The 25,920-nt window shown below is 39.8% G+C and overlaps 1 protein-coding gene across 3 annotated transcripts in view; it reads right to left on the bottom strand.

Annotated features, from left to right (window-relative positions):
• The window catches only part of PTK2 (protein tyrosine kinase 2), a 153,016-nt gene that overhangs the window by 84,221 nt on the left and 42,875 nt on the right, over nucleotides 1-25,920 (bottom strand). For all 3 annotated transcript variants that reach the window (XR_719861.1, XM_009996612.1, XM_009996619.1), the window contains 3 exons: nucleotides 21,730-21,817; nucleotides 6,916-6,995; nucleotides 5,279-5,341 (listed from right to left, as the gene is read on the bottom strand). Coding sequence is in view for 2 of the 3 variants with exons in the window: in XM_009996612.1 (XP_009994914.1) it covers nucleotides 5,279-5,341; nucleotides 6,916-6,995; nucleotides 21,730-21,817 (231 nt within the window). In the remaining variant the exon portion in view is untranslated. The remainder of the gene's footprint in view (nucleotides 1-5,278; nucleotides 5,342-6,915; nucleotides 6,996-21,729; nucleotides 21,818-25,920) is intronic.

The following is a 25,920-nucleotide window of genomic DNA, read 5'->3' as shown; positions in this document are numbered from 1 at the left end:
CAAAGACATTTTGACAAGGAATATATTAGTTTAACATTAAGCATTTGAGAGGGAAATGGTGTTTTAAAAAATGAAGCACCGTGTATCACTCCAGTATTACTCATCTCAGCAGTACTGCAGCACATGCTGCAACTATTTGATTTGTTATTAAAGAGAAGCCTTTTGTACAGCTCTGCATGCAACAAATCATACAACCATGGGACAGTTTGGGTTGGAAGGGACCTTCAAGATCATCCAGTTCCAATCCCCCTGCAATGAGCAGGGACACCTCCCACTAGACCAGGTTGCTCAGAGCCCCATCCAACCTGCCCTTGAACACTTCCAGGGAGGGGGGAGAAAGGATTCAGAAGAATTCAGAAGAAATTCTTATGCAGAGAACAACAAAACACACTTCAACATAAAAATTGTTAATAAAGCATTTCTTGTGTTTGACTGAGATGCTAAATTTATTACTGGAGGGTAATTTAATATCAGCATAATAATTTAATGCCATGGTACCCATAAATATATATTATATATATATGCCATGGTATTCATAAATATGGAGGTACCCATAAATAAGAGAATAAGGATTGGAAATGGGAGCATACACAGAGTTTTAAACACACAACCCTACCCAACTCCTTCCCTTCCATCCTCAGCTGTACTGTGTGTGGGTAAAAAGCCAATTTGGGATACACACCAACTCAGTCCTCCAGATTAACAACTCAGACATCTGTTTTCTGATTGCCAGCAAGAGAAAATTAGTAGCAGGATCCTGGCTCATACAGTTCTACTACAGCTTTGTATTTAACCTCATCTGCTCCATCCTACTTGTGAGCTTAAATGTAAATTTAGGTTTTTTCTGTATACACTTCAATAGGATTAATAAAATACCAACTACAGACAGAGGATACTGTTTGTCATACAATGATAAGCAGCTTTAGGCAACATATATTTTTATTCCTATTTTTCATCTCACTTGAAGTTACAACAAAAAAGTAACGTTAGATTAACATAATAAACTTCAACGTGCTTTTTACTAAATTGTGGCTGCAGCTGTTCCTCCATATAGCTCCCATTTCTGCACTTGTAATTATCCCTGTTCTATGCTAACAAGCTTCACATTTATTATGAAAAAAATCTTCTTTCATTATATGAAGGCCCAACCATTAAAGGCTACTTAACAGTTTGATTCTATCTACTATTTCCCATCCAGATTTGGTCTTGTATGAAAATCAAAGACGAATCTACATCAAATAGACATTTGACAAAGACAGGCAAGAAGCAATCACACCAAATGCAAAAAAGCACCATTTAAAAATTGCACTCAGCTGGTTAAGTGCCTCATGATGTCCTAAAACTGGCAAAAAAAACCCCAACCCCAAACAAACAAAAAGCCTCACTTGAGAATTAAATATTACTTGTGTAGATAAGCCTTTGCAGGCTATTAAGGTGGTAAGACTGAAGGAGTATACTCTGGGGATCTGTGGCTCTTTCTGCTGACTTCTACTAGCTTATAATTATCTATAGCCACTTTAAGGTTCTTTCATCCTTCATCTCTCCTGTCTGAACCCCACAGAAAAGACATTTTACTTCTTAAAAAAAATTTTAAAAAAACCCTTGAAGTGCACAACTGTGCATTTCCAGTTTTGCATTACATTATTAATTAGAATCATGGAATCACAGAAACTTAGGGGTTGGAGGGGACCTGGAAAGATCATCCAGTCCAAGCCCCTGCCAGAGCAGGATCACCCAGAGCACATCACACAGGGACATGTCCAGGCAGGTTTGGAATGTCTACAGTGAAGGAGACTCCACAACCTCTCTGGGCAGCCTGTCCCAGGGCTCTGTCACTCTCACAGGAAATAAGGTTTTTCTGATGTTTACATGGAAAATTGCTATCCTCCAGTCCTCAGGCACCTCTCCTGTTGCCCATGAGTTACCAAAGATGATGAAGAGTGGCCGAGCAATGACCTCCACCAGCTCCCTCAGCACCCGCAGGTTCATTCCATCCAGACCCACAGATTTATGGATGTCCAGATTGCTTAACTGATCCCTAACCCAATCCTCATCTACCAAAGCAAACTCCTCCTTCATTCTGACTTCTTCTGGGGCTTTAGGGATCTGGGGCTCCGGGGGAGAGTCTGCAGCAGACAGAGGCAAAGAAGGCATCAGTCCCTCTGCCTTCTTTATATCCTCTGTCACCAGGGCACCCACCTCATTCAGCAGGGGGCCTGTACTGCCTCTAGCGTTAGTTCTATCTACAATGCCAGCACGCCTGATGTCCTGGAAATCAAATCATTCAGGAGTTTTGTCCCCTACCCTCTTCAAGTCTAGTTTAAAGCTCTCTCAATGAGCCCTGCTAACTCCTGGCCAAGAATCCTTTTCCCCCTTGCTGACAGCTCTATGCCATTGTTTGCTAACATACCTGGTGCCCTGTAACCATCTCCATGACCGAAAAACCCAGAGTTCATCCGACAGCACCAGCCTCTAAGCCACACATTAACCAGTTGTGTTTACCTAGTTCTTTCAGCTTTTCTGCCACTGAAGGAACCGAAGAAAAGACCATCTGTGCTCCTGATCCCACAAGCATCCAGTCTAGTTCTCTGAAACCCCCTTCCATTGCCCTGGGACTTGCCTTGGCAACCTCACCAGTGCCCACCTGCCTGAGCACTAGCGGGTATGACCAGAGGGCTGCCCCAGGCCTAGGAGTTTCTGGGTGACACCAGCAGAGCTCCCTAAGGGTTGGGTCTGTCATGTAGGGCCCTGAGGTCCCCTCCAAAGACCATCTCCTACAACAATGACCTTCCTTTTGTTCTTAGCAGAGGCAGCCCTGATGCATGGGGCAGACTGCCTTGGCAACTCCCTGGGCTGAACTTGGTCAGGAACCTCAGTTACCTGACTTTCCTGACCCAGGGCCATACACCTGTTCTGCAGGGGCACACGTGGAGGTAAGGGAAGCCAGGAGCAGGTCTGCCTGTTGACTCAAGCAGGTACCTGTTTCCAGTTCCTCTCTTCTCTCAGGTCCCCTACTTCTGTCAGGTGACAGGAGGGCAGAGGATCCTCTACTTCAGGTGAAGCCTCCAACCTTAAGGTTTTGTCTCAAGGATGGTAGGGTATTACTCCACCAATCTACTTCTCTTTCACACTCTCAGATATTCTAATCTTTCCACCTCCTCTTTCAGCTCACCCACTGGGATGAGTAAATCATTCACCTGGTCACAGCCTACCCAGGTGTTCTCTCTAGTCTCCTCCCATAAGATTGCCAGGCATTCATTGCAGCCAGAGACCTGGACAGCTCCATTCTTGAGAAGCACCTCTGTCTGGGTTGCCACTGTCCTCCTGGCAATGGTTTTTGCCCAAGTGGATGCCATGGCTAGGTCCTCTTCGGGGATGATCACTAGCCAAATTCTTACCTTGAGCCAAGAGGGGACCTGTGCCCTGTGAGAACTGCTGCACAGGGACAGGGGCTGGGACTGACTCACTCCCTCTCCCTGTTTCTTTCTCTCTCTCCTCTTCCTCGGTTTTCCCGAGGTTTTCCCTGTAGTTTAGCCTCTGCAGGGCTCCACCAGCACCATCCCTCACGAGAGGGGACCTGTGCCCTGTGAGAACTGCTGCACAGGGACAGGGGCTGGGACTGACTCACTGCCACTCTCCCTGTTTCTTTCTCTCTCTCCTTCTCTTCCTCAGTTTTCCCAAGGTTTTCCCTGCAGTTTAGCCTCTGCAGCAGGGCTCCACCAGCACCATCCCTCACACTGCTGTTGAGTGATGCTGTCTGGTTAAGCCTGAGTCTGGTGTTAAGCAGTTAAGATTTTGCATATCAGGGTTTTGCTTCACTCTGTCTTTACCAGCACCATTAGTTATTTCCTACCAAAGCAGCTACTGGAAGAAAAAAGTCATTGTTAAATCTCAAGCAGCCCCATCCTGAGTCCCTCAGGAACTCTCACCTGCTACAATTATTATTTAATACTTTGACATCTGTTATGACCCTTGATTACTTTGTCTCACTGTTAAGCTAATTACTAATGTCTGTAACTTATGAGCTGCTGACTTAAAAATACCTTTCCGAAGTTTTTGCTGAAACACACAAAAATTTCAACCCCTGTAACTCACAAGCTCCCTTTTCCCAGAAAGGATGACCTGGGATCAGGATTTCTCCAGGTCACAGTACTTTCACATCTCAGTTACCACCTTTTAGCTTTCCCTACCTATTCATCTTGTTTACCTTTTCTCATTTTATTATACCCTCAACCAGGGTATTTCTACCAGTAGCTACTGACAAAAAAACTAAAGTCCTTTGAAAAAAACTAATTCAAACAAAAAGCTTTGAAAATTCTGCAGAGGAGCACTATATACATAGCAGGCACTATATAAATAAGAAAGCAATTCATTAAAGTTATCTTTACCTACTAATACAGTTTCCTCAAAAATCCTTGTAATTTATTCATTGTGATGAAAAATCTTATCTTTCACCTCTACATTCTCTAATTTCACACCTCTAGAAGTGTGTACACAGGTCTTATTAAAAAAAATAATTAAAACTGACTTCACTGCTACATTAACCTCTTAATCAGATTTTATATTAAGACTGTACAGTATCTTTTCATAAAGATAATTAGTAATGAAAGGCAGATAACTGGCCTATGAATGTATGACACATTATTCCACTAGATCAATAGAAATAAAACCATTTTTTAAGCTCTGAGGCTTCTAAAGGGCTTTGGATTGTTTAGATTGAAGCAATCTACTGTACAACTTAGATTAAGTAACCAAAATACTTTCAGTATGAGGATGCTCCTTGGTCTTCTTAAAATTTGTGCTACATAGATAAATAATAAACTTGCTAATTACAAGGTCACAACTCAGGAAATCCACATTATGAGCAAACAGAAGAAAAAACAATACCACAAATGTTTTCAAGTAACTCAGACTTTACCACAGATGAGCCCCAGCTATGCAGAGAAAACCATTTCAAAACAAATTCACCTTAGAATAGACTTGATGACCCCATAAATATTAGGATTTTATTATTTTTTTTTTAAATAGTAATAAACCTCCTGATTAACTTTAAACAACTCCAACACTGTTTCTCTGGACCCTCTAGAGTTAAAGGTGCTCTCCCTATCTCTATACCTTGATAGGTTGCATCATCCTTTTCTGATATTAAAGCACTCCAAGATCTCAACAAACTTGATGGGAAAAACAAAACTACAAGAGAAATGTTCTGTTATTGAACTGAATTTCATATTCCTGGTTAAGAAACCATCCAAACCTCCAGCTATAACACAATACTTACTCTAACACTTCATAGTTGGACTTCTTTTCTAATGCATTGCCTCTCATCTCTCCGTAGGATCTCCTGAAGTCAGGAAAAACATTTGAAAGTGACAGTTATTGGATGATCCAGCCTTAAATGATGACATCAACACAGTCAAATCTTTCAGAGACTTACCATTAGAAGACGCTGGTAGAATGAAATCAGATGTAAGTATTAATACATTAATCGCCTACTTCAACAAACTGGACTTTTATTTTACCAAAAAATGCCATGTATTGAACATTACATTGAACATTCCTGCATTTTCAGCACTGCACTTCAAACTCCCCTCAACTACACTGCTACCCAAAGAAGTGATCTCAGCTGCCCTTCAGCAGCTCCTTCCTACAGCATCTCCCTCCTCTGTAGCAGCGCTCGTGGCTGCACAAATAACAGGGAGAGACAGAGCAAGAAGGAAATGATGAGAACCAATGGATTCCATCCAGACATATCCACATTAAAAAAAAATCAACTGATAAATAAAACAAGAATTAGTAGCTCTTGCTGGGAAAAGGCTAGGATCACTGCTTCCACTGAGAAAGTGGACTAGTAATACTTATGGCAAGACAGCCTTAGTAGTTATGAAATATCTCATGAAAATGCCCTGAAAGCCATGCCCTGAGAACCATGGAAAGCAGGACTTCACTGGCAAAGCAGTCATGCATTTTTATACTCATCTCATAGTTTTAAATACAATTTTTTTTGGTAAGGAGTTTGAAGTTACAAAAATAATAGTTTTTTTTTTCTCTGGGGCTACCAGCAAAACTTACAGCAGAGACACCAGGTTCTCATGTGATACTATGATACACCAGGAATCTCCTATGATATGAAATTGGGCAATTTCGGAACCCTAAATTTGGTTTTATTTTGGAAAGTACTGTTTGAAGGACACTTTTCTTCTCTGATAACATATTTGCCATTCATTTCTTCTCAATTTTACTTCTTCCCTAATCTCCCTGTTTGAGGCAACAGTGAGACAAAAGCAAATGCTGCAAGACTGGGAATTCTCCATAAATTAGCCAAAAAACCCACCCAAACCATGCACTTCAAAAGCTGTGCTGGGAACTCTCTCAAGGATCTCTTAACCTGATAAATTTATCTTTATTTTCCAGCTGTCTATACAGTTGACAAGAACACCAAAACCACCCAGAAGAATTCGTAAGATTTAATCAATGAAAAGAGCACAGCAAAAATGGGAGTAAATGCAGAGATAAAAGGTAGCAGCATTTATCTTTAATTACATTCATTAGCTGTAGGATTTATATATGCACAATGACAAGATTATTTGCTAAATAACACCACAGATGCTGGGTTTTTAAAGTATACTTCACTGTACTCTACAGGCCTTTGAATTATTCAGATGAAGAACTCCCCCAAAAGGCAGTATCAAGACATAATAAATTATTTTTTTAAAATTAATATTAATTTAAAAACAACTAGAAATTAGTTACAATGGAGTCTATTCAGTTTTTCTTCAAACTACTTAGCAGCAAAAAATACCCTTATGTTTTATTCAGCTCTGCTGGTCAGAAATCGATGAACTGTAAGCAGTTTCAGAATTAATGTGTATATTCTGTCAGAAAGATGTTGAATAATAAATGAAATTATCAGCTTACCGGATTTCAAGGCAACCTAGTTTCAAAGCAATTTCCTGGTCCACTTGATCTGCTATTTCTAACATATAGTCATTTTTCACCTACAGCAAAAGAAGTAGGTATGCATCACAGAAAGTTCAGTTCAGTGCCAACACAGACTAAAATACTGCCCAAAACACTTCAGAATAAATGCATCAAGTTTAATTTTTTTTAAACTACTATTTTCTGTGCATGAGGAGAAAAAAGAAGTTATGGTCACCTTCTCCACAAATGAGCTGCACTTCTGTAAGAGACCCATTCTGACTGCAGTGAATTTTTTTGATAAGAAAATAATCCTTTTCTACATGAATATTACGTATGTTTTATTAAATATAATCTAAATCCTCCCAGTAGGCTGAGAAGATGGTCAAGACATGTGAAATGATGCTGGATTCATGAAGCACCTTGGTCAGTAGTTTTAAATTTTTAATCTAATCCTGGACATAAACCAGATATAAGTCTGTGCATTACTGTGAAAATAAAATCAGCAGTAAGTAACATGAGTAGTAAGTGAAAATCATACAATATATTGACTTAAATTTGTGCTTGAATGAGCAAGAAGACATAACATAACAACAGTGTAACTAGATGGTTACCATCTACTGCTGGAAATAAAACAGGCCAGGGAGTGTGCTCTGACCCTGAAGCCAAACACTATGGCCAAATAAATAAATGGTTATCCCTGCTGAAGGGGTTGGGACAAAACAGTGTGTTTAGAGCACTGCTGGCATGGAGCAGCCCCCAGCTGTGCTTGGGCACACTAGAGGAGTGTCAAAGTGGTACATGGAGCAAAAGATGCACCACAGAGCACGTGAGGTGTGCAACAAGATGGGACTATGAGGGTGTCAAAGGTTCATCACCTGTCTTGGACTTGTTTTATTTACTAAGATGGATGCAAGCAGAAAGCCTATTTTTCAGGCAACACTTTCACCACACTAGAGTAAGGCATTTATACAGCTATTAACAAGAAAGACAGATAATAATAGAGCAGAACTAGTGCAAAAGAACTTTACTCTGCAAATCCTGTCTTCTATGCAACAGGCTTTTCTCACCAGTAACCTATCTCTGCAGTAGTGAAACTTCTAACAGCTCACTTGAGGCTCTATCTTAGGAAATCATAACTTGTCACTGAGATCCTAAAGCCTCTTGCTGCAGAAAGCCCTGAAACAGCACAAAAATCCATGACTTAGTTGTACACCAAAAAGAAGATTATATATCATGGGAGAACCACTCTTCACAAAATGCTTTTTGAGTGATGACAAGTTGTGAAGAAAACTATTTCAAACTACTACTGCTGTGAAATTAATAATTTAAAAGATGGAGAAGTACAGCAACAGATTCAACAGCTGGAGGTCCTGTTCAGTCAGCATCCTTCCAGAAAAACATCAGCATGCACCACAGCATTCCCTACCACCAGTGCTATGAGCAGAGACACCTCCCACCAGACCAGGCTGCACAAGCTTCATCCAACCTGCCCTTGAACACCTCCAGGGATGGGGCTTCCACAACCTCCCTGGGCAACCTGTTCCAGTGCCTTCCTACCCTCATGGGGAAGAATTTCTTCCTGATGTCTAACCTAAATCTCCCCTCTTCCAGTTTAAAACCATTCCCCCTTGTCCTGTCTCTGCCCTCTCGGGTGAAAAGCCACTCCCCAGCTTTCCTGTAGCCCCTTCAGGCACTGGAAGGTGCTCTAAGGTCTCCCTGGAGCCTTCTCTTCTCCAGGCTGAACAAACCCAAGTCTCCCAGTCTGTCTCCAGAGCAGAGCTACTCCAGCCTTCTGATCATCTTGGTGGCCCCTCTCTGGACCCTCTCCAACAGCTCCATGTCTTTCCTGTGACTTTCCAGCTTCCTGCATTTCGACTCATCCAGGCACTCAACATGTTGACAAAAACATAAGCTCTTAACTCTTCTCAATTCAACTCCCATAAATACAAGAGACAGGAAAAGCAACAATTGTCCTTCAGGTCCTGTAGTTCAAAATTTGTACCCATGCATGGAAATAGTAACTGTATTCCCATGATAGTACTATACAAATTAAACTATGTAGACTTAATTATATTTTTTTTCATTATGCTTTAAATTAGAAAACCTGGCTTTTCATTTGAAACAGCATCTTTTAGTTTTTCTGGTAACATTTACAAAAATATATCTGATTAAAGGTTTTAAAAAAAAGTCCCCCAAAGCCACAGACTCTATATATCTGGTAATTACAATGGCTGTAAATGACATAAAAAAAAGAGAAGCATCTTCCTGGAAGTCAGGATGTTTTGATACTTTATTTTCAATCAAAATCATGAAAGTCCCTAAGTGCAGAGTCCATTGTGTTAGCCAAGTAAACAGTCACTGCTCTAATGGAACAAACATCTTCTAATTTATGAAATCATTTACAAACTAACCTATATAAATTAGAAAGAACCGTGAGTTATACAACCACAGATATTATGTGTATCTAGAGTATTTATCATATTCCTCTATTTAGTTTTATGGCAGATAAATTCCATCCCTCTGAAAGACTCAGCAAAGCACATATGTTTTCTGCAGGGGTAATTTAAGGTTCTGTTCTTCAGCATCTGGTGTAAAACTACCTTGTGTTATGAAGTGACTGAAAAGTTCTACCACCTGGAGCAAAGGCCACCTATCCAGGACCACATCCAGAGAGCTGATGAGCATCTCCACAATGGTGGCTCCACAGCCTTCCTGGGAAACCTGCGCCAGTGCTTGGTATCCTTTCAGGTAAAAGGTTTCCTGATATTCAGGAGGACCTCATTCTGTTTCAATTTATGTCCATTGCCTCTGGTCCTGTCACTGGGCTCCACTGGCTCAGTCTTCTTCACACTCTCCCTTTCAAATATTTACATGCATTGCTAAGATTGTCCTGAGCCTCTAGAAATTTCCAAGAAAATTGGAAAATGAGAAGTTTGGGCATTTTTGACCAGTCTGTGCTACTTAGTATCAGCAAGTGCCAAAATGAGCAGATGTCTCCCTGGAAAGGACACTTCTGGAAACATGACAAAAGATGCAGAGATTCTGAGTAGCATTTTATCTCAACCAGTATCCATTTATGATTATTCTTAATTCTACTGCATAACTGCACCTGTCAGTAATACCACAGCATTTCCCCAAGAACTCATCTTCCACAACCACAGTTTTGTTTAAATCAGAACTAGCACCTAGATGCCTGAAGAAATGGCACAACATTACATCTTAAACAGAAAATTAAACTAGAACTTCTGTTCATCAGTAGGAATCTGAAACTGTCTTGCATTAGCCTGTCAGTCCCAAGCTCAGAGAATTTAAATCAGGAATATAGTTTTCAGGTTCATGTTACTCCCACAAATGACCTCTGCAGTCCCCATAGGGGGCAAACAACACAACAGAACTCCTTGTCCCCTGAGGGGATATTTGAAAAGTAAGAAACAAACTGAACATGCAAATTCTACATGAGTTCAAATCTTATCTGGATATTCACATTCCAGAAATATATCAACTTAAAAGAAACTATAATAAAATCACTTCCTTGTTTCAATCATCCATACTGAGGTTTAATTAATTTTAATTGTACTTTAAATACAAGCTTTCATTTCAATCTCCTACCCTTTTCTGAGAGTTCACCTTCACGTGTAGGTTGTTACTTCACCTAAAAAACTAACACACCTGCTCACAGAATCCATCAGCTAGCTTGCCTCACAGCCACCCAAAGCAAACATTCATTGGCTAGATCACTTATATGTAATTAAACTGTCTTTTTTTTTTTTTTTAAACCCCGCATTCCATTTTTTGAACGATTTCAACAATTTGCTTCACCAGGAAATTTCAGAGCTCTTCTCCACCTTTTCCTTCAGGCATTCAGACCCTTGAGAAGAACTGGTTGTAGAGCAAAGGATTTTTTCAGTCTTGGCATAGAAAACTTCCCCTTGCAGGAACTATGCTAATTTAAGGCTACAACTGTATCATGATTGAATTTGTATTCATTTATCTTCACAGCTCATTGCCTTGTAGATCCCACTACTGAAGTACTTTATTTGTTAAACTAAACAGCTTAAGAACATCTTCAGTTTCATGCAAATATATTTAAAAATGCTGCTAGCCTCAAGTAACTGCTACTCCATAAATAAATAAGTAACATTACCCAAACATTTAAAGTTTGGAGTTTCTTTCCTCTTGCCCTCTGGCTTGCGAGCTTTCACAAATTCCAGTCATGCTTTCCCAGTTTGACTCAGCAGCTACTGGCACCAGAACTCGAACAAGAAAATTTTTAAGCCCCTCCTGATCTCAACAGTTTGGAAGAAAAAATAATAATTGTGAAAATTCTCAGCTTATTTGCCAGATAAAAGTGAAACATTTCACCCCAATGCTGCAATGCAGTTGCCTACTCAAGTGCAGCTTTGCTAGTGTGACAAGTAGAAAAAAGGGAGGGGATTTTTTGCACATCACAGACCAGAAGAGATGGACAAACACAAATACTTCGTAAAGGTGGAGTAAGTTACATATATTCCTTCCACCTCACATTTCAGCTAACAGAGACTCTCTCTCCTCTGCTGCTCTATTGTGGGGGTGTTTGTGCTTCTGAAGTTCCTTGGTACAGGTGCCATGATGCAGTTTCACGTCTTTCAAATTCACTGTATTCTTTGACCTGAAAAGAGGGGTAAAAATGCCTTCACCTGCCTAGTATTGAATATATATTATATACACTTCTTTATTTATATATTATTGATTTGATATTGGAATGGACTGCCTAGGGAGTCACCATCCATGGATATGTTCAGGAAAAGAACGGATGTGGCACTTAGTGCCATGGTCTAGCTGATGTGGTAGTGTCAGGTCATAGGTTAGACTTGATCTCAGAGGTCTTTTCTAGCCTCAATAATTCCATGATCCTGTGATTTCTGTGCTCAAAACCTGGAAGGCATGCAAAGAGATTATAAACTTCAGGAAGCCTACAGCCATAATCGTGTGGTCTAATTTGATTGACCAGTATCCAATTATGGATAGCAAAGGTAATAAATTGATGGAAGGCATTAATTTTATCTTGCTTTTTTAAAAAAACCTGTCCATACACATTGCTCTTCACATTTTACTAAGTCTGGAGGGGAAGGGAATAAGAACTTTTCTTATCACCTTTAGGTTTTCCTGACTACTCTCTCTGAGATAGCACTAGATCAATGCATAAACTAATGCTTGTGCAAAGATGTGATAAGAATTTTGCAAAAGCTTCAGCACGAGCTGCAGAACCTCCTAAGGAAAAAGCCTGAACAAATTTTAAATGGAATCGACACAAGAGATAATTTAATGGTAATTAAGCTCACTGCCACGAGGCAATTGAATAGTTTTCCTAGAAGTCTTTTGTGTTTGCTCAGTTATTACTTTCATTACTGTTGTTGTTAATACAGTGAAATGAGAAAAATGAGAGTATTTTTTCTGTGTTTAAGAGAAAAAAGGCCCCATCTTTAAGAGCACAGAGCCTATATACAAAGACAAAATAAGGAAACTGACAAATTTAAAGAATTCTACCAGCTTTTTCTGTTTACTATGAATTCAGAACAAGTATGATAAAGACAAGGATGAATTCTGTCTGTGGGTACTGGAGATATTGTTATGTGCAAGCTCATGTTACACCTGAACTGCCCTCCTTGGTGGTATGTGGAGACCTACACTTAGGGCTTGCAAGCCAGTTTACAGCATGCAATGCCTAGAGGAAGGCTGGAGAGCACGTCAGCAAGATATACTGTTCCAGCAGATCAGGTACCACTGCTGCTGTTCTGCTCCCCATTTTTATTGTTCAAAATGGGATCTTGCCAAAGGCTAAACCAGGAACAATTTTAGGCATATGGTAATTTTCCACAGTTTGTAAGCGAACAGTGGCTTATAGAAGCTTGTCACACAAACCTGGTTTTGAAAAAGCCACTCCAAAAAAACCCAACCAGCCAAACAAGAGACAGCAAAGCAGCAACCCTTACTGATTCCCAACAACCCAAAGAAGCCTTTAAAGTGCTCCTGCTAAACCTGTGTGGCATCACTGCAGGTACACCACACATGACACACCAGAAGCTCTGGCAGGGACAAGACTGGGTGAAAGCTGCAGCCAGTCATCTCAAAAGTTTCATTGTCCCAATGTTTCAGCAATAAAAACGCATAAAGATTAAGAAGGCAAACACTTCTATTTACACTAGAGTTATGAATTCAAGTGCTGCAGTGCTGAAAGCCCAGACACTTTTTATTTGGTAACAAACAAAACCCCAAAATATTATGTCTTAAGTGAATAATTTGGCTTATGTGCTTGCAACACACTTGCTTCCTTTTTCCGTTCTAGCAGAAAATGATCACCTGACCTTGCAGAGAAAAACCTACTGGAAAACAGTTTAAAGGAAGACAGAGACAAAAATATTTTCTTGCTGCAAAATGTGGTGCTGATTTCAAGCACCTTTTCCATCGTATTTTTTTTCATACATGTTCTAACGAGTTTCAATCAGGTTCACAGTCAAGCAGCTTTACGCTTTGGGGGATTTAAGTTCCATTAAACATGATATAATGGAAACACAAAACACTTCAGGCTTCTAGATGAGTACTACTACAATGTCAGGGTTAGAAGTAACTCTTTGCATTTGCTTCTTCACAAGCTGCCACGACAGCTACAGTCTAGTACAAGGAAGTGATGTAGTATGCGGAAAATACAGATGCCAAGCATAAGTTCACCTCTAGGAGGTAAGGAATTTAAGTCTTCTCCATCTCCTGATAAAATGAAAAGTGAAACAAAACTGCCACCCCTCCCAACATACACAGCCTGTGTGAATACATGCTTTGAAAGGGCAGTAGTATTAAAAACAAACAAGAACTCAGAAGTCCATCCAACACAATCCTACACCACATCTTGACGTACTGATGTCCTGATATTCAATGAGAATTCACTTTATTTACCTCCTGTTCTCAGCAATATTTTTAAATATTTTTTCCACCACTACTCCTCATTGCTTAGCCAGAACAAAAGCACCTCCTGTGTCTCTAGTCTTTGCAGCATTAGAAGTTCAAAGACACTGTTAAATCCTAAGAAAAGGAGGTGAACCCTGAGCCACGAACTACTAAGTCTTTTCCACAAGCCAGACCAGCCCGTAAGCAAGAGCCCAGTTTCATTTCTTGATATCAAACTTCTAAAATACTTGGGGTTTTTTTCACTTGAATAAACAAATTACTCATGGTGTAACTTCTAACTTCTCAGGGTTTACTGAGAAATAATGGGCACTTTCCTAGCTATATAAATGGCTTGCAAATTCCAGCTGGTATAATTGAAAATAAAATTGGAGACAGAGGACAGCTCATGTTTGTGAAGATGGAGAAATGAGAGAATAGCCCCATGCTAGCACACATGATTTAAGAAGAAATCTATCACAGGCCTCGTATTTTATATACCAGCTGCTACTCTCAAAAGCCATCTGCTTCATTTTTCTGCACACTACTTTTTAATGCAGCTGCAGTATTTCAGAAAAACCTTCACTCAGGCTGACAAGCCATCTTGCCAGTGTAGTTCATAAAAACAACACGCTGGGTTTAAAGTTCTTTATACAGAACAAGAGGAAAATAATCTTGAACTTAGTACTGAATGCCTCCTGGAGTTTTGGGATTTTAAAAAAGACCCTCAAAATTCTACTTAGTTTGTCTTAAAAATATATTTTAGGTTTAAACTTGTTTATGTACTTAGTAATTATTATAGAAAATTATCAAACTTTCTATTGAGTTTTCAAGTATAACTAATGTGGAAATTTGTTAGTAACAGGTACTAGCAGATGGTGTTTCAAAAAATACCAATAATTAGCCCCTACACTGGCTTTCCCAGCTCATTAAATGTTACCAAGAAATTTCCCACAGGATAATCTCCAGTTTTTCAGGAGGACAGTTTAAAAATAAGCAGTCTAATTCTCTTGCTTTACTTTCAATGTCTATGACCTACTTACACAACTTCAGTTTTTTGCTTTGAAAACTTTACAAATTTAAACAGCACTTGTCAGAAATTAAACAATCCTCCCTAAAGAGTTAAGTACATAAGAAAAAAAAAATAAACACCGTAACATATATTTAGATAAGCAAAAAAAAAGAAAATGTCTTAGGTAGTCCAGTAGTAAATAGCATAAGAATCATAATTAAAGTACTTTAATGAAGCATGTTAACCATAGACTGACATTACATTTGTATAAATCATTATATTTCTAATAATTATAATTATTTTTATATCAAATAATAAAGATGATAATAGTAACAATTATCTTTATCTCCATTTGTTGTATCCAGGTGTTTTTAGCTGGTGTCTTTTATATTCAGCAATTACGTACTTGTTCTTAAGTTGCATTTATATTAATAAAAACAGCCTTCCCCTTAAACTTCCTGTGTCTGCAATAATTATTTATTTATTCTCCTTTTTAGTAGCTCAGGTGTTTCTAGCACTTGCTTGCAAACAGTTAACTTTCTACTTGCAGGTATTTTGGTGCCTGTTATTGTTTGCAGTAGCTCACCCTCAGCCACCACAGAAACAGCTCACCAGGGTCTTTGTTTTACACCATCACACACTTCTGGTGACCTCAGTCCTACTGAAATTTCTCCTGTAATTTAGCAACTTCTGTAACTTGCAAGTCCAGAATACCTCAATATATCCATTAGAAAAGCTGATCTTCAGCAATTGTGTGACCAAGACAACAATGAAGCATACACCACATTTTCTTCCCCCCAAGTTCACTTTCAAAAGAAGACTCCTGCTCTGTGTTCATGAGCACTCCTGCTCAGGCTGCATCTTATTCTGCACTTGCAGCAGGTACCACACACAAGTCCACTTGTGTGGACCACACACAGTCCAACACAGCTTTTCATCATTACCCCAAATACTCTGTGCTTCCTGTTGTAACCTTCCTTGTAGCATTGAATGCACCACAGAACTGGTGCAGTGTACCCTGGCACAGATACATCATTAATGAATGCATTAATGAATGCAGAACAGTCAGCCAGTACAACTGCTTGTATCTGTCATTATCAAACTGCAAAGGAGATGGCTCCTCCATCTTTTCCCAGGGCAGCCCACTATCCTTTACCAACAGCAGGTTCTTGCAGGACACTGTTTTCTTCACTACAGAATCAGAATAAGCATCTTCAAAGAGTAGGGTCCCAACCCACTACAGCTTCAGCAATCTTACCCAAAATTAACCCTCCAAAGTTTGTGCCTCATCTGCTCTGAATGAAGGAACATATGCACAAAAGCCCAAAACATCCTTCTAAGGTCATCAGGATTTTTAGGAGCCTTTCTAATGATCATAATGGTAGTTTTTAAAATACACACAGGAGGGAAACATATGTGGTTGCTCTCCACCCCTATTTACCCATCAGAAGTTTTTAGACTTACCACAGAAGGTAAGTCTACATTAGGGAAAATTAAGGCTTTGGCCTTTTCTGGTGGAGTTAAAAGCACTGATTCAGTGTCAGGGCAACATTCATTTGCCATCTGCCCTCAGCTGCTCCTCCCCTTCATCTTCCAAGGTCACAGCCTCTGTATTATCTAGAGGTGAACTTTGACATCTCTAACTAATTTTGGACGCTCCTCTGTTAATAATAAGAGCATTAGAGATGGGCTAAGGGAGGGGGGGGGGTGGAAATCAACCTCTGATGAGGCATTGTTAGGGACAGAATAGCTAAAAATTATCCCTTCTGTCCGAGTGGGCTGATCTCCAGATGTCACTGCAACACACGCTGCTGCCTCTCAGAGCTCCCATAAAGTAGGACTATACCCTGGGGAGCCATAAAGTCCTCAACCTACTAAGCATGCCTTGCTCACAGCTAATTTTATACTTCTCCTCTCCGACACAGAATTTTGCTTTTCCAGAACAAATGAGCCCAAGTATCAACATCAGTCAACTTTTTTATTCAGGGCCAATGTTTGTTATGTACAACCTGGTACACTGAAGGGAGCAACATTTTGTTCAAGCTCATTAACAAAGGCAAATCCAGGCATCAGTATACAGAAACTTGTCCTGAGCATTTTATATTTATTGTCTTGAATGAAAAGTAATTCACATATAAGAGAATATATATTACATATAAGAAAGCCCACAAACCCTGTTCTCATCATTCAGGTTGAGAGGTGGAAATTTTAAACCACAGCAGACTTTTTTTTTTTTTTTTTTCCTCTGGACTATTTAAGAGGTATTTAGGAACAGGATGAATTTTCATATGCCTATCCTATACAGCACTGCTAACAGAAAGGAGACATTCAACACAGAACCTTGGGAATATACCAAAATGGCTTCACAACAACACAAACAGCAAGATCTACATGAAGAATATCAGCACAGCCTGGAGAGTGTAAATCAACTTTCATAGTTTGAAAAAATGAGTATTGATGAGGTACAGTGAATTCCAGCAATTTCAAAAAACTGACACCTGCAAAGATTACCTCACTTCTAACTCCTTTTACAAGCTGTAAAGAACTGACAGGCTATGTTCAGTTTGATTTATATTTTCATAATTAAAAATAATAATAAAATTAAAGTACCCTTTTAGGCAGCTGCAATTATTACATTTATACCACTTCCCTTTAGGGCACAGTTTGTGTGTCAAACATTAACTCTCCCTAAAAAGATGTTCTTTTGGTTTATTTTTTGTTTTAAACAGACTGCCAATATCAGAAACAATGCCAGATTTTCTCCGTGTCCTTGGTTTCCTTCAAATCTTTTCCTGTCACAGTAATTTGCTTTAGGACTCCTATTTTTAAGATATGTTGTTATTTAATTAGGTTAAAGAGTGTAATTCCCAGCCTGCACTTCAAATTATATCTTATGCACCTAAGCCTTATAAAACTTTAATGATTAAGTTATTACAGGAATTGCCTGAACTTGAAATTTCCTACATGTTGAGGGACAGTGTCATAAAAATACTTTAACTTGCATGATGTATTTAACTGTTACAACATTACAGAGAATTTTCATTTAGGGAAATACATTTTAGGTGTTAACATTGTCTTTATAGACACTGCAGAGCTAAAAAGTGCATTTATCCACATGAAACTGCTTCCTCTTTCTGGAGATTTAAAAAAAACACACACAAAACCAACAAACAAGTATTATTTTTTTTCTCTTTCCTTTTTAAAACCAGCTCTCCTATGAAAATGCACCTGCATTGTACTTCTCCTGGTGAAATACAGAATCCAGCTCAATTTTTGCAGGACATCATTTACCTGCCCTAAAGTTGAGAATCTCCTCTCTCTGCCTGCAATTCCTTCTCTTCTGCATTACACAAACTTCAGCTCATTTTAAAAAACAAAATCTCCTTGATTTTAGGCATGTACACCTCCAGAGAAGCTCCACACTGCAGGCTAAACAAGGTAGCACAGAGAGAAATTCCACACTGGTAAAATCAACTTTTTCTTGCTCTTTAGGATCTAAAAAACCCAACAAGTTACTTTCAAAGTCTTCCGTTTGAAGCACAAGCAGAGCAACAATGGAACAGCTGATGCCTAAGAGCTGGTTTCCCCTCCACACAGATGCTTGCTCCCTTTTCACCAAGGGATAAACCATCCCCAGTTACTGGGGGCTGACACATTATTCAACGGTAAGTGTGTGCAGGCTCTTGTCCCATAGTAAAAGGAAGGCAATTCAAGTAGCTTACGTCTGATTCTCATTATAGGAATGTTTTTAAATGCTGTAGTCTATCTTGATGTCAGATATGGCTTTCAGTCCTCACTCAGCTATTAAGAGAAAAGCCCATCTCCCCTATTTCCCTCTCCCCCCCACTGCCATGGCACAGGAACAAAGGGAAAGGAAGACACTCACCATGAATTTAATCAATACTTATTTCAAGCAACTGCAAATGCTTCCAAGAAGTACAAGAAAAATGAGAAATCTAATTTTCATTACTCAAAAAACCCTCCATTTTTTAACTGTTTTGGACCCTTGTGCTTGTTTCCTCTGAAGTTTTCTTCAGAGGTAAAAATGCATACCAAAAATAGGTATATTTGAGACTTTAAAAAGTCCACTGAACAGTCCAATAAAAAAAAAAAAAGTTACTTAGAAATAAAAATTACCTCACAATATTTTTACTTGCCAATCTTGTTTACTTCATGTTTAAGGTTTTGGGGATGGGGTTGGACTTCTCTTGGGTTTGGATTTGGGAGCACAACCCAACGGGACACAAGGAAGGCTGGCACATAAAATCTATGCAGTGAGCATCTGCCAGCTGTAGAGACCACCACGAATCTGGCATTTCCTGTTTTTTAATTCTTTAACCTCACAATTCAAGGCAGCACTGGGTGGGATCCAATTTGCCTAATTTGGCTGCAATAGTAAGCAGTTGGGCCCCAGGGAGCAATGCTGTCAATCCAGTATCACCACCTAAACGCTCCGCTTATCGATATAAAAAGACACCCCTGCAGACCTGTCATCCACTACCTTTGACACCTTCCAAACAGATCAGTAAAAGAAAATAAAAATTACACTATTCTAGCAAAGGCTGAGAGACCTGGGGGCTGTTCAGTCGTGAGAAGGGAGACTGAGAGGGGACCTTACTCGTGTCTACAAATATCTGAAGGGTGGGTGTCAAGAATGGGCCAGTCTTTTTCACTGGTGCCCTGTGACAGGATGAGGGGGCACCAAGTGACAACACAGGAAGTTCCACCTCAACATGAAGAAAAACTTCTTTACTGCAAGGGTGATCGAGCCCTGGGACAGGCTGCCCAGAGAGGTTGTGGAGTTTCCTTCTCTGGAGATACTCAAGACCCATCTGGACACATTCCTGTGTGACCTGCCCTGGGTGTTCCTGCTGCAGCAGGGAGGTTGGACCTGATGATCTTCAGAGGTCCCTTCCAACCCCTATGATCCTATGATTAATCTGTTGATGAAAGCTCTCAAATAAGATGCAAAATGTTGCAGAAGGGAAGGTTCAGATTGGATATTAGGAAGAATTTCTATACTGAAAGAGTGGTCAGGCACTGTAACAGGCTGCCCAGGTTGGTGGTTGAGTCATCATCCTTGGAGGCATTCAAGAAACGTGTAGATGTGGCACTTCGGGGCATGCTCTAGTGGCCACGGTTGTGGGGTTTTTTGGTGGAGTGTATGGGGTTGTGTTTGTTTGGTTTTGGGTTTTTTTTGTGCTGATGGTTGGACTCGATGGTCCTTTCCAACTCTGATGATTCTGTGACTCTATGCCTTGAACACACAGCTCCTCCAGTCAAGATGAGCAGCCTAAGCATCAACCTCCACTCTAAATCTTGAAGCCAAAGCACAGCCTGACACACAGATGCACTGACACTCTCCATGGTATTAATATGAGTATAACTAATTCTGACATTACAAACAGGCTCTCTCTCACACACACACCGATTTTAATCCTCTGCTGTAGAGACTGCAAACCAGGGGCACTCTTATGAAAAGTGTCATTAAGTGTCCTGCTTTTATGCCTCCAATTAGAGCAGCTTACACGCACTGCAGATGGCACAGCCACTGCCACCCATCACAAACAGGCAAGCTACAAACAGTTCTGCTCAAAGGATCTCAATTTGTTCAAGACTCTTGAAAGTAGAGAACATCCAAAACAAAAGACATCTTGCATCATTCTTAAAAACAGTCAAAATTGGAGGAAAAAATGTAAATCTTTCACATATTAAGTCTACGCTGAGAAGACTTAAGGGCCTGCATCAATTTTCACAGGGCAGTGCACTCAGTGAAGTGAATGGGAGCAGTCATGCATGTGGAGCTACCAATGTGTGCCAGTTTTCAGTGTTAATAGCCTGGTGAGTCTGTTTTGGGTTAACTGTGTGAATACACCCTGTGTGTTGACAGCCATTAAGGGAACATTTTATTATCTTTACAAACATTCTGTGCTTTTCTGGCAGGTGAAGATCACTTGAGGGTTCAGCCTTTTTAGTCAAACTTTGTCTTTCAGCAATACTGCTGCACTGCAGTTCAAATTCAAGGAGATAATGACATTCTCTAAAACCTATGGGCAATCCAAGAGTGACAGAGGTCAACATATTTCTTTTCCTTCTCCATGAAAATTTTAATTTTATGTTCTACCTTTTTAATAAGTCAGACAACAACTTCACAAGTCCTCTACCCCTCTCATTCCTACCTTATTCCATCTCTACCATGACAATACCCCACAAAATGTCTCATTTAAATAATCTAAATTAAAACTAACCCTTCATATAGCAGTATTAAGTATTGCTTAAAACTATGACATAAAAATGTATCTGGTTCACAAATCTGCCATAATTAGTAATCAAAACCATTTGTCAAAAATTAACACTATTTCAGCAAATGAACAAAGACCACCCAGACACTGGGAGAGACCCACACCTGACAAGTACCCAATAAGTAAGTTTAGGTCTGAATTTTCAAAAATGCATGGATTTTAGTTCAGATTCCTATAAAAGATATCCCTATAAAATTTTAACTTTGAGCTTGACAGTCTACAAGAAGATTAGAATTATTCATCATAGAATTATTCATCATTAAGGTTGGAAGGGACCTTAAAAATCATTAAGTTCCAACCCCCCTGCCATGACAAAATTAAAATTTAGATGCCTAATTTATAGAAAGTTGTACTATTCTGCAGTTTTACTAATCAGTAAGAGCCACTCTAATTAAGAAAATATTCCTCCCCACTTCTCAAGGAGAGAGATGCCATGGGCTTCATGTCCTTTCTGCTTTACATACGCAACCTTCGGTTTTACCAATTTCTGTTTCTGCAGCAATGTTATAAATATATAAATTAAGTCAGAACTTTCCAAATTGATGCCAGCAAAAGAAAAAGTAGTAGAACAGAACATACCTGCTGATAGAAAAAATTTAGAGTTGGCTTGTCCTCAGTGAACTGGTTTAGAAATCCTTTTGGCAAATACCGAATTCGCAATTCATACCTGAAAAGCAAGAAAATGAGAATTAAACTGGTGGAGCACAAAATAATATAGATTTCCTCACAAATAAAAGTCTTCAAACATTCTTAAAAATAAGGATAAAATCACAACAAACTCAGAAAACTAAGGGGAAAGTTCCTCTTTTCACTACTCAGAGAATTAAACTGGGATGCAGTACCTGACATTTCCTAAAGATGTTTTCAAAGAACCTTTTCAATAGAAGTAAAGGTCAATCCCTGTGGTATCAAGACTTGGAGCAGACAAATTATCAGGTTCTAATCCATGGGAAGAGAGGCCCTAATTAGGTGAGGACAGCAGATAAACTGCAGTAACCACTGGCATGACCCCCTGGCAACAGCTTTTATCTTTGGTTGTCACAAGTATGGTACTTAAAACACAGATCTCCCTGCTCAGCCAGCGTTACTCACCAGAGAGCCACAACCTACAGACAAAACAAGGGCTTGTATAAGTGAGAATACTCCACTCCTCTGATCAAGTGCTGAAATACTCACTGAAATACTCTTTGAATTGTTCTGAAGGTTTTGGAGGGATTTCTCTGCAAAAAGGTTTCCTACTTCCTTACTTATCATCAAAGTGCACCCGTTTTCAGTGTGACAGACAAATTTTTCAAGTTAATAATGTATCACAGAGGGATGAAGATTCAGAATTAGCCTTGATTCATTCTCAAACCCTAAACTTCTGCTTCCAACCCCTAAATTTAATATTATTGTTTGTCTTGTGGTAACAGCCCACAACGTTTAGCAGTTCCTTCTCCAACTCTCCTGCAATGAAATTCTGATAATAAATGTCCTCACCCTTTTAAGTGTGCCAAAACCTCTTTCCCCAAAATAAGTATAATTAACTAGCTACTCGTGATGGCAAGAGCATATATTGCAAAATTAGAACTTATTTTCAGCAAGTGATCTCACTTCCCACAATCAAGACTTGCACAGGTAACTGATAAAAAGTTACTAGAGTTGCTGCTGCTTAGGATTCCACTGCAAAGAGAAGTGAAATAAGAATAAGAATTATTCTTCTTTGCTTTAAAAGAACTGAAAACGTATTGCAGTTAGAAATCAAAATAAGGAAAACATTTAGAAACTGTGAACACGTGCATATACATACTGTATACAAACCAGGAATATTTAGAATTAAATTTTCATAAAGGAAAATTCACTCTCAAGTCTTTCTGTGCACAGAAAACGTTCTTAAAGAGATTCTTTAGACAGCAGGATATACAAGAGAGCTGGAGAACACCTGAGAGAGGGTAGATTTAGATTGGACATAAGGAAGAAATTTGTTATGATGAGGATAGTGAGACACTGGCACAGGTTGCCCATGGAAGCTGTGGCTGCCCTATCCCTGGAAGTGTTGAAGGGCAGGTTGGATGGAGCTTGGAGCAACCTGGTCTGGTGGGAGGTGTCCCTGCCCATGCAGGGGGGTTGGAACTCGATGATCTTTAAGGTTCCTTCCAACCTGTGATTCTTTTGCTGACAGACATTTACATTTCATCATACACAGACAATACCTAGTTTTAGATGCAAGCCAAAGGTACCTGCAAGTGTATAAATGCTCAGAAGAGAAAGCAGGACAAGCACACGGTCCAGAAGCAGAAAAAGAGCCTCCCCTATGGGCCACTTCTGCCACGTCCCCTCAAATCTACCACTAAACACCACTGGAGAGACTGGTATGGAATAAAACAAATCTATACAGAACAACTTTTTTAATTTTTGGGCCTCTATAACCCACTAAATTTTATTCCTCTTCCTATACTTTAAGATTAAAACTAGCACTGTTCTCTCAAAACTACCCTTCTCCATTCCTAATTGCATCCAAGGCGTATTTTGTCCTTCTATTCTCTCCTTATCCTTTATCCACCTGAATTCCTCTCTGTGGTAGCAAGTTCCTGTATCTCATTTCAAGCCTTGCTGCATGAAACAGTAAGCAGGGGGAAAAAAAATATTCAGAAGTGAAAGATCCAACCTTTGAGCAAAGAAAAACTGACTGACCCAATAATTGAAGGTGACTGGAAGCTGGTTATCCACACTGTGGTACCTCCCAGTTAATTAAAACATAGTTTCATCCTTTCCCACTGGAGCTACTTTGTCAGATCACTGGAAGTTAATGCAAAATCCAGTACCTCTTTTATTACTGCTCAGATAAATCTTTGAGGAGGAACTGGCAAAAAAATTGCAAAGGCTGATGTGCAACTCCAGGGTATTACCATGGCACAAGGCAACTTAAAAATCAGCGAGTGAAGTCAACTAAGGACAACTCAGGAAATTACAAAGGAACACTGGCCACGTTTCTAGGGCACAAAGCTCCAGATTCACCTCAACAGATTTCTTCATGCCTAGTTTGGTTCAAGACAGAACACACAGTGCTTCTGGCATTGAATTTTCACACTATATGATTGAAAATAATCCTTTATTTGGCCTCTCAATGCACTAAGAAAAAATACTGGCTGGTACACACTCCACATCACCTCTTTTCCTATTTTTCAGTCATCTTACAAGGCAAAAGTCACAGCCCATTCCAGCCTGAAGAAACAGATGTGGAACTGATCTCAGACCTTCAGTATATATATATTTTCTCACCCTCATCTACATCAGGATGTAGAACATCTTTACCCTCTGGGATTAAAAAAAAAAAAAGTAGGAAAAGCAAACTCTCTCTTTTACAGTGACTTGCTTTCTTGATTGAGGAGCCATGAAAAGCACTGCTTTTGCAACAGGATCTTATGAGAAAAACAGAGAAGGCAAAAGAGCTTGGCTGACCAGTCACTGAGAGTGACCTTCACTACCTATTTTATAACCTTATCTCCAGCTACAGTGATGGGAATGAAGAAGCTGGCTTTTAAAGGCCAGCTCAAGGATGGGCTTGATTTTCAACATCCTCTAGATCTTTGAAATGCAGCCAACTGATATGGATGACAAGTCCCTTTCTCGTGAGCCAGGGGTGTTTTCTGAGCAAGTACACCAACTGATGAAACCTCCCTGTTTGATAAAACCACAAGACTACTGTTCTACTTGCTGCTCTGCATCTGTGCTGCAGTGTAGGTGCCTTCATGCACACTGGCACACACTATGGGCCTCTACTCAGACCTGCAGAAAGGTGGGCATCAACAGAGTTAACAAGATGTCTGGTGAAGTGACCTGTCCACAGCACAGTACACTACTGAGTAGTTCCAGGAGTTTCCTTTTAAGTAACAAGAACTACCTGGGCAGTTTCTGGAGCCAAATATGTAAGGATGGTCCAACTCTTAGTATTTTTGGTACTTAAAGAAATTATCTCACCAGCCTCAACCATGGAGGTTGCTTCCAGCAGATTCCAAGTCAGTTCGTATCAGCAGAAAAGTTACCAGAAAGGAGAAAATGGGATCAAAAAGGGTAGACAAAGGAGAAAGAAAATAGCCTTGTGTGGGTTTAAAAACTATATCAGCTCACTGTTAAGATCAGACAAGCATTAAGGGTCATGGAAGAAAAGGCAAAGGAGTGGATAACTGGAAGCAAAGGAGGGGAGACTGTGGAGAGGAGAGGCAGAGAGCTTTTTAGATCAACTTAGTCAACTCATTAAACCATTCTGCAGGTGGTCTGGCCTTTGTGTCAGTGCCAAGGCAGTTGCACTGCAGCTCTCAAAAGCTTACAGTACAGGACTGCTATGCACTGGGGCTTCCTTTGGGGCATCTTCTACCTGATAGAGCCCAAACATCAATGTTGCTGTTTACAAGGACCTGCTTTAACTACAAACTTTATAGAACCAGAAAGTGTTGACCCTGTGGGAAACTGTTACTCAACCTCTTGATTCTCCCCTTGTGGGACAAAAATGACTCACAAATGAAACAGTGTTTTGGCACATATCATTTTTTGTGACAGAAAGGGCAGCTGAAGGCTCATACTACAAAAAATCACGAGGGTTGGCGTTACCTATGATTTAAGAGTCCCACATCCTGGTAACCTCAGATCACCTCACTGTACAGATGTAAAGACAAAGGGAAGAAAGCTCTTTCACCTTTCTCCACTCCAGTCTTTATTGCCTTCCTGTGAAAAAGCTCTGGGATTGTCACAGTTTGACTCAGGTCCGACAACAATGCTCTCGATCCCCCC

This window comes from Chaetura pelagica, unplaced genomic scaffold (genome assembly GCF_000747805.2).
Source record: "Chaetura pelagica isolate M959 unplaced genomic scaffold, ChaPel_1.0 scaffold260, whole genome shotgun sequence".
NCBI classification, from domain to species: Eukaryota; Metazoa; Chordata; class Aves; order Apodiformes; family Apodidae; genus Chaetura; species Chaetura pelagica.
The sequence above is the reverse complement of the archived record's forward strand: the minus strand, read 5'-3'. Positions and strand labels throughout refer to the sequence as shown.